Source organism: Nannobrachium achirus (assembly GCF_963921795.1).
Source record: "Nannobrachium achirus genome assembly, chromosome: 3".
Classification (NCBI taxonomy): domain Eukaryota; kingdom Metazoa; phylum Chordata; class Actinopteri; order Myctophiformes; family Myctophidae; genus Nannobrachium; species Nannobrachium achirus.
In genome coordinates this window covers 25,801,540-25,816,023 of record NC_137812.1, presented here as the reverse complement: position 1 = coordinate 25,816,023, position 14,484 = coordinate 25,801,540, and the positions used below count along the sequence as shown (strand labels likewise).

The 14,484-nt window shown below is 46.3% G+C and overlaps 1 protein-coding gene across 1 annotated transcript in view; it reads right to left on the bottom strand.

Annotated features, from left to right (window-relative positions):
* The window catches only part of LOC308282129 (protein sidekick-1-like), a gene marked incomplete at both ends in the record, with an annotated part of 370,021 nt that extends 356,224 nt beyond the window's left edge, over positions 1-13,797 (bottom strand). The window contains one exon of the mRNA XM_080722473.1: positions 13,689-13,797. Coding sequence (XP_080578599.1) covers positions 13,689-13,797 — 109 coding nt within the window. The remainder of the gene's footprint in view (positions 1-13,688) is intronic.
* Positions 13,798-14,484: the final 687 nt, after the last annotated feature.

The following is a 14,484-nucleotide window of genomic DNA, read 5'->3' as shown; positions in this document are numbered from 1 at the left end:
TAGAGGGTTTAGAGTGCTGCTGTGCTGACCATTGGCCAAAGCAAAGAAGACGGCAGAGAGAGGTACTAGACAATTTATATGTATGAGAGAGAGGGAGGAAGAGAGTGGAGATAATAAACGGGTAATCACATGCTGCACTAAGTCTTTAGGTAGAAATAATAATAATAATAATAATAATAAAACTTTATTTGTATAGCACCTTTCATGACATGAAATGCAGCTCAAAGTGCTTTACAGAGCATAAAATGAAGCACACGTGCTTAACAGAGAAAAAGTAAAATAGAAATAAAAAATACATAAAAAAGAGATAAGTAAAATGATTACAATAAAGCAAGAAAAAATAAAAGCATAGAACATTGAAGAACAATTTCAGAGCCGTGCGGACGTCAATAGCAGCATAGGGATTAAAAAATTTAGCTAAAAGCAAGAGTAAAGAAATAGGTCTTGAGCTGTGCTTTAAAGCTATCCACCGAGGCTGCCTGTCTTAGGTGTAGTGGTAGTTTATTCCAAGCTGTCGGTCCATAGAAGCAGAAAGCTGCCTCACCATATTTTTTATATGTCATTGTTGGCACCTCAAGTAGGTCTGCACTAGAGGACCTGAGTGGGCGGGTTGGAACATATCTATGCAGGCAGTTATAGAGGTACGAAGGTGCCAGACCATTTAGAGCTTTATAAACAAGTAAAAGAATTTTAAAATCAATCCTAAAAACAACCGGGAGCCAGTGTAGCGACGCTAAAACTGGAGTAATATGTTCTCTTATCTTAGTTTTTGTTAAAACTCTGGCTGCTGCATTTTGAACAAGTTGTAATCTGTCAGTTGTTTTCTTTGGCAGACCAGAGAGAAGTGCGTTGCAGTAATCAAGCCGAGAGAAAACAAAAGCGTGGATCAGCGTTTTTGCATCGTTCAGCGACAGATAGGCTCTAATTCGCGCAATATTTCTAAGGTGAAAGAAGGCAATCTTCGTGACATGATTAATGTGTGTATTAAAATTTAATTCAGCATCAATGATCACCCCCAGGTTCTTAACAGAGGTGTTATTTTCTTTAGCCAGGTTACCAAGTCTATTTATTATTGATTCTCTCTGGGCAGTAGAACCTATTATGAGAACTTCTGTCTTGTCCTCATTTAGCTTGAGAAAGTTCTCACTCATCCAGCATTTTATGCTGGACACGCACGTCAGCAATGGGTCTAGAGCACAGGGGTCGTCCGTAGCCACCGAAAGGTACAACTGGGTGTCATCAGCATAGAAATGGAAATTCACACCGTGAGCGGAAATAAGTTCTCCCAGCGGCAGTATATAGAGGGAGAATAATAAAGGACCAAGAATCGAGCCCTGTGGAATACCAGAGCAGATGTTGTGTTTGTTTGACTCGAAGTCAGCTAGATTAACAGAGTAGCTTCTGCCTGTCAGATAAGAGCAAAACCAGGACAGAGCTGTACCTGACAGTCCTACCCAGTGTTCGAGACGTTGTATTAGAATTGTATGGTCAATTGTGTCAAAAGCCGCCGATTGGTCCAGCAGTAGGAGAACGGACACATCTTTGTTATCAGCAGCCACCCTAAGATCATTAATAACTTTTAAAAGTGCAGTTTCTGTGCTGTGTCCTTTCCTGAAGCCGGATTGGAATTTGTTGTGCACCTTATTGTTCTGCAGAAACACATCCAATTGATGAAAGATAATTTTTTCTAGGACCTTGCCCAGAAAAGGCAAATTAGAGATGGGTCGATAATTATCCAGCACGGACGGGTCAAGGTTGGGTTTTTTGAGTAAGGGTTTAACTACAGCCGTTTTCAGTGAGTCTGGAAAGACACCTGATTGTATAGAGCTGTTTACTATTTTTAGGATATCTTCAATAACACAGTCTACAACCTCTTTAAGAAACGGCGTGGGTATTGCATCCAGCGAGCAAGAAGACGATGTCATTTGCGATATGGTTTTACGAAGTTCCTCTTCATCAATTGCACAAAATGATACTAGGCTCCCCCTAGATTTATCGATGCTTTTACACATGGCACCATTAACCGCATTTGCATTTGTGACAGTATTATTCGTAATACCAGCTCGAATGTTAACAATTTTGTTGTCAAAGAAGGATGCAAACTCATTACACTTTGCTTTAGAGGCAGGGAGTGACTGCTTGTAGGACTGGGGGGGGTTTAAAAGGCGTTCAATGGTAGAGAATAAGACCCTAGCATTGTTCTTATTCTCATTAATAATTCCGGAAAAATAGGCCTGCCTAGCCAGACGCGTGGTTTTATTATAGGTGGCTGTTGACGCCTTAAATATCTGTAGGTGGATTGTTAATTTATTTTTTCTCCAAGCTCGCTCTGCTCTGCGGCATTGTTTTTTGAGTGAACGTATATGATCGTTTATCCAGGGTGTTACTTTGGAATTATATTTCTTTTTAGTTTTCATAGGAGCCACTATATCCAGAGCTGACTCCAATTTAAGATTAAAACGTTGAACCATATCATTTACTGAGGGAATATCCGGAAGGCGGGGTGCACACGCAAGAAGGCTGGCAAACTCTTCTGCTGCCGAGGAACCGAAAAATCTCTTTTTTATAGTATATTCTCTATTGTTTTTTTCTAGATCAGAGACAGTCATATTAAAACACAGTAAATAGTGGTCTGATAAATCAGGCTTAGCGATAATCCTGTCCATAGAAATATTTAGCCCTTTAGAGATCACAAGATCAAGGGTGTGGCCTTGATTGTGGGTTGGCCCGGTAACATGCTGATCAAAATCAAGGGAATGCAGTAACTGTAAGAAACTCATAGCTGTAAGATCAGTAACAGTGTCCACATGCAAGTTAGTATCACCAGCAATAAGGGTTCTCTCATAGTCCGTGGAACAGATAGATAGAAGTTCAGATATTTCTGTAAGAAATAAGGCTTTGCTACATTTTGGTGGGCGATATATCGTAATCATTAGAACAGAGGATTGACTCTCAAATAAGTTAGCTTGATATTCAAAGGATGAAAAACTTCCAAAGGACAGGCACTTGAATTTAAAAATGTCAGAGAAAATGTATGCCAAGCCTCCGCCTCTTTTTCCTTCGCGCACTGATTGAATAAAGTGATAGTTTGGTGGGCAGGCGACACCAAGTGCAAAAGCTCCATCGTTGCCCAGCCATGTCTCTGTTAAAAAGATTATATCTAATTTCTCTTCACAGATTATATCATTTACAGAGGAGGACTTGTTTAAAAGTGACCTGATGTTAAAAAGTGCCAGGTTTATTTTATGACATTTTACTGTACTATAGCCCCTACAGGGAATGTAAGTTAAGTTAGCTAAATTAGCAGAGCCACTGCTTATCCTGGACTCTCTATTTGAAATTACAGTAGAAATGTTGTGAGCCTGCTTAATAAAAGCGCTTGAAGGAGCATCGGGTCCAGATACGTTAGTTGCTGGGTATAATGGACCCAGCTGACATCAACGGCTAAACGTATTGTCCAGCTGGGAGGCCTGGGTCTTCAGTCGTTGTGGTCGTGGAGGGATGGGTGGGGGCGAAAACACCCAGGCCACAGATTTCTGGGGCACGGCCGGGGCAATTTCAGGCGTTTTCAGGGATGGTGGTTGTGGTGCCGGGCGTTTGTCCTGTGGTGGTTGTGCCGCCGGGCCATTGACCGTGTGTCTGGCCGGGGTCATTTTTAACGCAGTGTTAATGAGTTCATTCATTCCATTCGTGAATTCTAGAAGAGGCATTGGAGATAGTGAGAAAGAGGAGGATTGGGGTGATGGGGCGGTTGTACCCGCCCCCTCCTCTTCCTCTGTCAACTCTCCGTTGTCAGTTGCCAGTTCACTTTGCTCACTGTTCGGGCCAGCCACGGCTGAAGCAGGGAATCCACAAAACTCTTCTTCATTACTGTCCTCTTCGAACATTTCCCTGAGTGACTCCAACTCTGCATTCATTCGTCTACTCCACTCTTCAGCGGAGATGTTGTCCATATTCAGTTCCTCGTCAGGGAGGGCAGGGACAACGGTAGCTCCTCCGTTCACCAAGGCCGTTCCCCCCTCGGCCGAGGGGGGCAGTTCAGTAACCATACTGTCATGCTCGTCAGGGAGGGCAGGGACCAAGGCCGTTCCCCCCTCGGCCGAGGGGGGCAGTTCAGTAACCATAACACTATCTCTTGTTATGGATTCTTCGTGGGTTGCAGATAAGAGTTGTTCATCACAATCTGTTGTTTTGGATTGCTGTGTTCTGGCCAAGGCCAGAGCATGGAGAACATTCTGCAAAAATATCTTTGCTCCTAGCTTATTTAGTTGCCGTTCATCAGCAAATAGGTGTCTTCTGTCGAAGAAAAAACTGAAGTTGTCAATAAAATGCACATTTTTGTCGGTGCATGCAGCTAAAAGCCATTTGCTCAGAGAGAACAGTCTGCTGAAATTCTCGTCTGTGCCTCTCATAGGCGGTAGGGGACCGCTGATCCAAAGCTCTATGTCACTGTTCAGGAAGCTCAATGTGTTGAATAGAGCCCTGAAATTCTCCTTTAAGATTTCTGACTGTTTTTCTTCTGTGTCATATGTGCCAGTATGTAGAATCAGGGTTTTCACCGTTTGGTGTTTGTTGACAAGATCCAGAATTCTGTCTTTCATGTCAGAGACTGTGTCTTTGGGAAAACACATAACTTTTGCCTTCTTCTTTCTTATGCTTTTGACACCTTTTAAAGCAGCGTCGCCCACAATCAAAATGTCAGGATCAATCACTGAGGTGGTTCTTACCCTGCTGGGTGGGACGTTCTCTCTGTCAACAGGGGGACTTCGGGGGGCTTCTAGTAGCTGTTCTGTTAGCCAGCTTGGGGAGATGCTACCCCTGTCATCCTCGGCCAGTGGCGTGAATCTGTTTGCCAGCTGCACACTCGGTGTGTGTGGAGATTGGACTGCGTTTGACTTTTTAGCAGTGTTTTTCCCCTTGGCAGTTGCCCATTTATGAAGGGGGGTCGAAGCAGCGCTGTGCCGGGGTAATTCCGGCCATTCGTCGGTGATAAGAGGGCTTTGGGAGGGTGTCCTGCCCGTCGTCCGTTCTTTCATCTTTGGCTTTGCACCAAGGGAATTCCAGGCGAGTGGTTTATCCAGTCTTTGGGTTTGTTTTAATTGGAATAATTCCGTTTCCAGTACTGCAATCCTCTGAAGCAGTTTCTGATAAACCCTTGTAGAAATGGTTGGTCCGGCCATCTTGCTAGTTAGCTAGATGCTACGTATCCAGTCACCAAGTGGCAAAAAATAGTATATTGCAGTACAGCAAAACAATCCCGGAGTTTTATAAGTATCCAAGATCCATTTGTAGTTTCTCAGAGAAAAAATAAAACATCAGTATCAGCAGAAGAATGTAAGCACAAGCGAGCCTAAGCGGGAGCAAGCAGCGATACGTCCGCACTGTAGGAGAGCAAGCAGGATACGTACATCCAACTCTGAATACGTACATCCTTATTATTATGGTATGAGTTCCTGGCGGTAGTGGCAGAAGGACATTGAACATTTTGGGGGGGAGGGGGGGCACAAACACAAATGTGAAGGCTGGTCAGACACCTTCGGGCATCAAAGTCCAACCCTTCAGTTAGATCTCTCTCAAACATGAGGAGACAAAGGTAGTTGAGCGAGAGTTTGAACATAGAATTTCTGCTTGTAGTTTTTTTTTTAAGATTTGTTTTTGGGCTTTTATGCCTTAGGTAGGACAGTAGACAGAGGAAATGGGGAGAGAGATGTGGAGTGAGATGGGGAGTGACACGCCGCAAAGGTTGTCGGGATCGGGACTCGAACCCGCGACATGCTATCTAGCATCAGAGCCTATTTGGTATGCGCCTGGACCGCTAGGCCATGGCGGGCGCCCGTCGTAGCTATTCTTTTGATGCTGGAAATTATGTGTTCAAAACATGCAGTCATTGTTAGTCTAATTAATGCCTTTAAGAAACAATGAAGACAGATGATGCTCTCTGTATAGCTTGTTGCAATTAACACTTTTCTTTGTTTACGTGTGTACGTTTGCGCCGCGTGTGTGCACGCGTGCAAAAACGTGGGAGAGATCCAATCTGTTTCACCATCCTTTTACTACACACATGCTGCGGTTTTTCCAGCCAACCACACACACGCACACCTGTCAAAATCTCATATGTAGTCTAAAGTCCTGTCAGGCTAAAACCTTTCACAGTGTCTGCAGTCTGCACACTGTCATAAACACACACACACACACACACACACACACACACACACACACACACACACACACACACACACACACACACACACACACACACACACACACACACACACACACACACACACACACACACACACACACACACACACACAGTGTGCAGACTGTCAGGTGGATGTGGAAGAGTGGTATTTTTGTTCCCACTGACAGACAGGAAAATAGGGGATGTCGACGAGGGACATCACTTCCTCTCAGACCTGACTAACCTGACATATATCACACACACACACACACACACACACACACACACACACACACACAGCTTCCTCCTTCGGTTTTCTCTCCTCCACACCCCTGCAGTGCACATGCACACCCACCCACTGCTCTTTCTGCTGAGGAGACCAAAGTAAAATAGAAGTTTGAAGCAAACCATCTTAGGAAAGTTAGGTACGCTGTCCATGCGTGCGCGTGTGTGCGCACGCACACACACACACACACACACACACACACACACACACACACACACACACACACACACACACACACACACACACACACACACACACACACACACACACACACACACACACACACACACACACACACACACACACACACACACACACACACACACACACAGGGGTGCTGTCAGTAGATTGGTATGCTACAAACTACAAATGGTTCGGCGCTCATTTCCACTTCACTCTTTTTTTAGGCTGAAAATCTTACAAGAGATGGGGGGTGTAGACAGAGAAAGAGAGAAAGATACGGAGAGAGAGAGAGAGAGAGAGAGAGAGAGAGAGAGAGAGAGAGAGAGAGAGAGACAAGGGAAGATTATAAAGATGATTTAAAAACAGAACCAAGAGTCATAAAAACAGTCATAAAACCAGAGAGAGGCAGACGGAAAGAATTTGGAAGAGAAAGCAAAAATGAGAGATAGATGTGGAGAGAGAGGCAGAGGTAGAGAGTGAGTGTGAGTGAATGACTGAAGGATAAGAGTATTCAGTATTCACACTTTTAGAGCCTATCCGTGGTCATAATGGGGACAGGGATAACAACAGATGCCAAAAAATATCAAAGGTCCGTGAAAGTCCAATGTTAAGTACTTCCTGTCAAACTAAAACACAATGCGTGATTTCATCAGAAGGTTTGAACCAATTTGATATGACGATAAGCACCACCAGAGGCCAATGTTACTCTGATCAACGAAGATGGCGGACAGTATAGCGTTTTCAAAACAGATGCAGCCAAAGAAGCCTAAACTAACGTTTGCAACTGCAACCCCACTTGGGAGTTGCAGTAACTTGATTCAACATCACAGCATTGTTGCAGCGCACGGCTGAAGTTGCAGAGTTTAAATCACGTAGCCCGAGGGGACAGGGGACAGATGGCCGAACGTGTTGCACTGACTGATGCAGTCAGGGAACGACCTGACCGCTATGATTGCCTTGAGAAGGACCCAGCTCCCGTTTCACGAGAAAATCTGTCACGAATCACGATGTAGTCACGAAAAGCCAATGCAGCTGGTCTTTAAGGTTGTGCTGCAGTGAGGTTGGGGCTTATAGGGGTAAGATTATCATTTGGTATGAAAGCTCTAATTTCCTCACTCATTAAAACATTGTTAAGACAAATCTCTGCATCCGCTCTCATTGTTTGACACTGATGAGAGAGAAGCGGTGGTCTGAGTGTACGTGTGTGTGTGTGTGTGTGTGTGTGTGTGTGTGTGTGTGTGTGTGTGTGTGTGTGTGTGTGTGTGGGCGTGTGTGTGTGTGTGTAGTGTGTTTCCCGTGGGTTTTCAGTCTCATGCCCAGAACTCTTTGATCCCGGAGCCTCGTGTCCCAAACGTCCAATCAATGACCTCGATTCTCTAAAGATGCGGCCACAGTCCAATCGCCATCAAGTTCAGCTCAGGCCCAGCTCGGCCAATAACATGCTGTCATGTCAAGCCCACAGTCAAAGTGATAGATGGGCTCTAAGTGGGGTCAGTCCGTGCACCGAGAGGCTTGGCCTGGTTGGGGGAGCACAATGCCACCTCCTGAACTTCTCACACTCATTCACTCTCGTTTACCCATTAAAACCAGGAAGGCATCTGTGTAGTTTTAGATTTTAGTTTAAATATACTGTGTGTGTGTGTGTGTATGTATATAGCAACCTTTTTTCAGACAATTCTTGGGATTTAGAACATTGGTTTAGAGCTGGTTTTCAAAAATAGAAGGTACAAACAAGCAATCTTGCACAGCCGTTTTGAATATCTTTTAAAAATGTTGAATAATTTTTAATTTTTTAACACAAATCTTCTGGGGGCACAAAATGATTAAAATTGGGTTTGTGGCAAAATACATATCATTTTGGGGGTTCTTGACATGAAAAAGTTTGAGAACTACTAATTTATAAGGCATTTTCAATGGGTTAGGGAAGTCCACAATCATGTTACGTAGGCCACAGTTTACAGAAACTTCTCTGGGAAATTATTCAATTTGGTCAATATCCAATTCTAAATATGTCGATGCAGCCCCACCAAAACATTCCGAGTCATGCAATATCAACATTATTGTTAGTCGATATTGAATTGCTAGCTATACGGTATACCAGGTAATTAGAAAGAAAATACTCAAGGGAACCATGATACTAATGCCTGGTATCTCCCTCTGACAGAAATACAGTTGATTAACACCCTATTCCATGTTTCTGGTGTCTTAATACCTTTCAGAAATGTAGGCTATAGCACTACGTTAATGAACAGCCTTACAAAACACTTTGGTACAGTAACTCATTAACCCATTTAGACCTGTTGTAACCTGTGTGCGTGTGTTTACTAAAAGAGAATGTGAGATGCATGCATTCATTATTGCAGACAAAGTGTATTTAAAACCTTTTTCTTTATACCAGACTTCTACTTCTACTTGTAACAGAGTATTTCTGCATTGCAGTGTTGATACTTTTACTTAACCTGGTTGTTGCCAGGGTTAAAAAGTGACTAATGTCTTCAGTTGCCAGAATTTTACCTTTTAATGTGCACAGGTCATGCACAGATCATGCACCACACGTGTGCACACCATTCACAGCTTTCAAACAAAACAAATCTGCTTGGAAATCTGTTCAGGCATTCAAATGATAGAGGCTATACTATAGTGTTTTCTTCAAATGTAAACAAACATGGCACAGGGGCATATACGACCAAAACTAGGGAAACTCGTGTTTGGCACCAAGTGTGTTAAGTTAAACATTTGAGTACTTTTTCCACCACTGGGACCTGGCATCGTTCACCCCTCAAATATTAATTCACTGCGTTTCCGTGGCCGTAATACCGTTATGTGGCGCCGCCAGAGTTACTCCTCTCCTCGCCCGAGGAGTTGTTTATGGCCCCTAGTTAATTTGATCATGACATTATGATCATTTTTGCCATAATCTCTAGCAGCTCTAGCTCGGGCCAAGCCGATGGGAAGGCAGCCTTTGGTCAGACACGGTGGTGTGTCCACACTCTGCTGCGCCACAAGTCAATACAAGCAATTTGTTTAATCAAACAAATATCACAATATGTGTTAGTGTCAAGTACCGGCCCCAAACCAAACGACGATGCCGTCTAGCAAACAGTCCCTTGGTATAATTGTCCTGTCTATTGTCATTAGCATAATCTTTTCCCTCCCTTAAAAGCAGATTTACATTAACCACATGTTACAGCTACAACATCAATCTCCCTGCCTCTACACATGGTGCCCACCGGGGCATCATCAACCTAATGGTACTACGGTACATATTGTGGGTAGAGTCGCTATACATAAATGTGTCCTGATAACCTCTCCTTAAGATATACAGATTGCAATCTACCATTATGAAAGCCAAATGAATTGCAGTACTAGTCCCTGGACTCACTGCACTCACAGTGCGCGCATGCACGCGCGCGCGCGCACACACACACACACACACACACACACACACACACACACACACACACACACACACACACACACACACACACACACACACACACACACACACACACACACACACACACACACACACACACACACACACACAGCAGTGTGTGAATCAATCAAATAAGTTCTCTGGACTCAAACCCAGTGGGTGTCAGCAGCGGAGGCATGGAGAGAGGTTATGAATAAGGAACAGAGGATGGAGACTGAGGTGAGTAGATGAGGAGGAGGAGGAGGAGGAGAGGAGGCAGAGACAGTAAAATGCTGCCGTCACTTAAACTGTAAAATGAAAGATCGATGAGCTTATTTAAATGCCCTCCCCAAGACGAGAGCTGGCTCGTATTTTAAAAAAAATAAAAGAAACCCTGCATTCATGAGGAGAGGCGGGGGCATCGATTGACTGTGTGAGAGAGAGAGAGGGGGGGAGAGAGAGGGGAGGGGGGGTAACGACAGAGAAAGCGAGAGGGGGTAGATAGGTGGAGAGGGGATCAGGGGGGGATCAGGTTTGGCTCATGAATTTCATCCCTTTTCCTCCAAAAATAAAATGCCTTAATAAATGCTGGCAGGGGGGGGGGGGAGAGAGAGAGAGAGAGAGAGAGAGAGAGAGAGAGAGAGAGAGGGAGGCAGAGAGCATGATGGAGAGAGAGCGATGGGGAGAAGGGCCGACGCCTCCACAATTTACAACCTTCGATTGGCCGCCTGGCACAGCTGATCAAATCAATACCCACCCAACCCCACCACCACTGCCACCACTTAACCTTGTACCCTCAACCCCTCCCGTTGTAGGGGCGGGGAGGGGGGCTGTCCATCCAGGCCAAATTCAGGGTCTAGAGATGGTCTGTGTGTGTGTGTGTGTGTGTGTGTGTGTGTGTGTGTGTGTGTGTGTGTGTGTGTGTGTGTGTGTGTGTGTGTGTCTGGGGGGGCACCGCCAATGCAGAGACCTTGAAATTCCAGAGGGAGGACGGAGCTGACTCTGCATCCACACATCACCTATATCCACTCCTCCCTGTCTGTCTGCCTCCCACCCACCAGAGCAGGAGAGGAGAATGTGTGTTATGTGAGCCAATAAGAAAGAAGGGTGGGGGGGCAGAAAGAGAAAGAGAGAGGGAAAGGGGGGGCACCTTTTGACACATGGAGGTGTTGTCACACCGTCACCATCGATTGAACTGCAGGAGTTGCTTTCTGAGTGACAAGCAGAGTGCACGCTGCATTTCTCTGCCCTGCCTTCCTTCCCCTCCTCCTCGTCCTCCTCCTGCTCTCTCCGCTGCTTTCCTCTCTGCTGCCTAGCTCTCCTCTCCTCGGTTATCCTTTTTGAGACCCCGCCGCCTACACCCCTAACCCTTTCTCTCGCTCTCAGTGTTCTGCATATTTCTTTCTTTTCTCACAACCACGCTCCTCTCCGTCCTCCACATCAGCTCACACTCGTCTGTGTCAATTTGAGAACACAGACGAGTTAACTGAGTGTACAAATGCAACCAAATTGACTATTCTCTCTGGTGACACACCCACCCACACTCACTCACACACACACACAAACAGACCCTCACTACCCAGCCAGACGTACAGCCACCCACAGACACCCCTCCCCTCACATCTAGATTTACATTCGGCCCAGTGCACCATCTGTGACACGGAGAAAAGTGTGTTGTCGACACCAGTCTGACCTTCTGTGTGCTTTTGTTTTGCTGGTCTGACACAAGCCCATGGGATAAACGCACACACGTGCATATGCACAGCCGCGCACACACACACACACACACACACACACACACACACACACACACACAGTCACAGCAGAGACTCTTGGTGACGCACAAATCAAAACTCAACGCCGCAAATGCAACGTGGCATGGTGCATGTTCCACCAGGATCAATATCTCATCATATCCAGCTCCACTCTTCTTCTCATCATTCCCAGCCGATCGGTCCTCATGCATGCTCACATGCAGTCACACACACACACACACACACACACACACACACACACACACACACACACACACACACACACACACACACACACACACACACACACACACACACACACACACACACACACACACACACACACACACACACACACAAGCACGTACAGTATGCACACCACCCACACATATCACCTCTAGGGTTACAGATCACACATTGATCTGGTCAGCTGTCATCACAACAGGCTAAATGGTGGGCTAATAGCAGGTGAGTTTAATTAATACTCTGTCTGAGTGTGCCATGCGAGGATTGCGCGCGTGCGTGTGTGTTGTGTGTGCGTGCGCGTGTATGTGTCAAAGCGATAGTAAGAGCCACAGTTAAGCGGGTCATTGACTGAGAGAGGGATTATCAATGATGCTTGGGGACTGTACAACCCACACGCCTTCCCAGACACACACACACACACACACACACACACACACACACACACACACACACACACACACACACACACACACACACACACCTCTCCCTCTGTCTCTCTCACAACATCTACCCCACTTTAGCCCCCCCATTCATCATCAACAACAGCATTTACATATGAGACTCCATGTAGATATACTCCTCATAACAGCCCTCCCTCCCTCCCTCCCTCCCTCCACACACACACACACACACACACACACACACACACACACACACACACACACACACACACACACACACACACACACACACACACACACACACACACACACACACACACACACACACACATTTAACCAGATTTGCATTTGCAATTTTTTTTCTCCCCACGTCAACAACAACAATAGCTTGAGTCCAATTATAAATACAGACCCATCCCGGGCACACAGACATGCGTCCCACCAACACGCGCGCACAAGCTGTGCTTTTAGTCTAATAAATCACTCTCCTGTTTCAGTTTAGGAATCATCATGTTACCTTTCCCCCTGTTCACTGTGGTTCTGGTGACAAATGAGCCTGTCACAACATGTTCTTCAGACAATGCACCAAATAAGATTAGCAGGGCTGTCTGGGCTTTGTTCAAAAAAATAAATACAAATAAAACACCTAGAAAACGAGCCTGTAAAATATTAGCCCCCACACACAGCTATAATTCAGCTATAATCCCTTGGTGTCTGTAGGCAATGCATTGGGTGTGTTGGTGTTGGAGTATAGGCCAGTGGTTCTCAAAGTGGGGTCCGGGGACCCCCAGGGGTCATTGAGGGAGTTCCAGGGGGTCCCATCAAATGGACTCTTATAAGTCTGTATAACTGAGTGTACAAATGGAACCAAATTGACCATTTGTACACTCTCTCAGAGTTAAATTAGCATAGATATTGTGGTCCGAGATAGAAATACCATTAAATGGGGGTCCTTATAGCCTAATAATGCATGTCAAACTGGGGGTCCTTGGAGAAACACAGCTAGAGCCGTAAAAATCTTCTCTTTCTGGGGCCCTTGGCATATCTTTTCAAATGGGGGTTATAAATGTAAATTTAGGGGTCCTTGACATGAAAAAGTTTGAGAACCACTGTCAGACTCAGTAGTCGGCTGCTAGCCTACACTGGGACCAGGTTCGAGCCCCCTGGCTGGCCAGGGGCCCATCAGCCCAGCCCCAGAGCTCCCAGGCGCCTCGGCTCCTACCTTGGGCGTGCAACATGTGGCAACCGCTGCCGAGGATGAGCAGCAGGTTGAGGAGGAGAGGCATCATGACGCACCGACTCCCACTCCGCGTCGTCCCGGCGGTCCGCATCACCGGCAGCCCCTGCTGCCCCGCTGCGAGCCCCGGAGGAGGGAGAGGATCAGGGGTCCCCCCGGGGCGGCGATGGGCGCTCCTAATCCCGGTGTTCACGATGGACGAAGGCTCCTCCTCGGAGCCCGAGGAGACTCGGTGGGCAGGCGGGTCGCGGTTAGCGTGTGCTCCTTCGCTCCCCTCTCTGTCCCATGCGGGGGAGACACTGATCCGGGACAGAGGGAAATATAGACCGGTCCACCGCGGTGCTCCGTCAACAGCGGCAGAACCGGAGAGATCACCGGTGCCACACACACTCCCACTCCCGTGTCCCGGGATCCAGGACTCGCCGGGCGGAGGAGGAGACGAGAGCCCGTCAATATTAGCTCCACTTGCCGTCACCGTAGCGGTGGAGTAGTAACCATCTCTCCCGCAGGCTGCTGCTGCTGCTGGGTCTGTGGCTTTCTGAGCCCTGATATGAGACCTCATCTTCATTTGGATTGATCCGCGAGCCCGACCCAGAATTAATACATCGAGAGTGGCCGTTGTTGTGTAGACTTATCGGCTTTGCGCTCTATCAACCCCGTAAATCCGCGCTTGTTTTGATGTGGTCCTCACCGGGGATTTGTCCAGCAGATCATTTGGCTGTTTAGAGAGTATTAACAGCGAACAATAAAAGCGTATGAATTATCCATTTGGTTTTCCCCT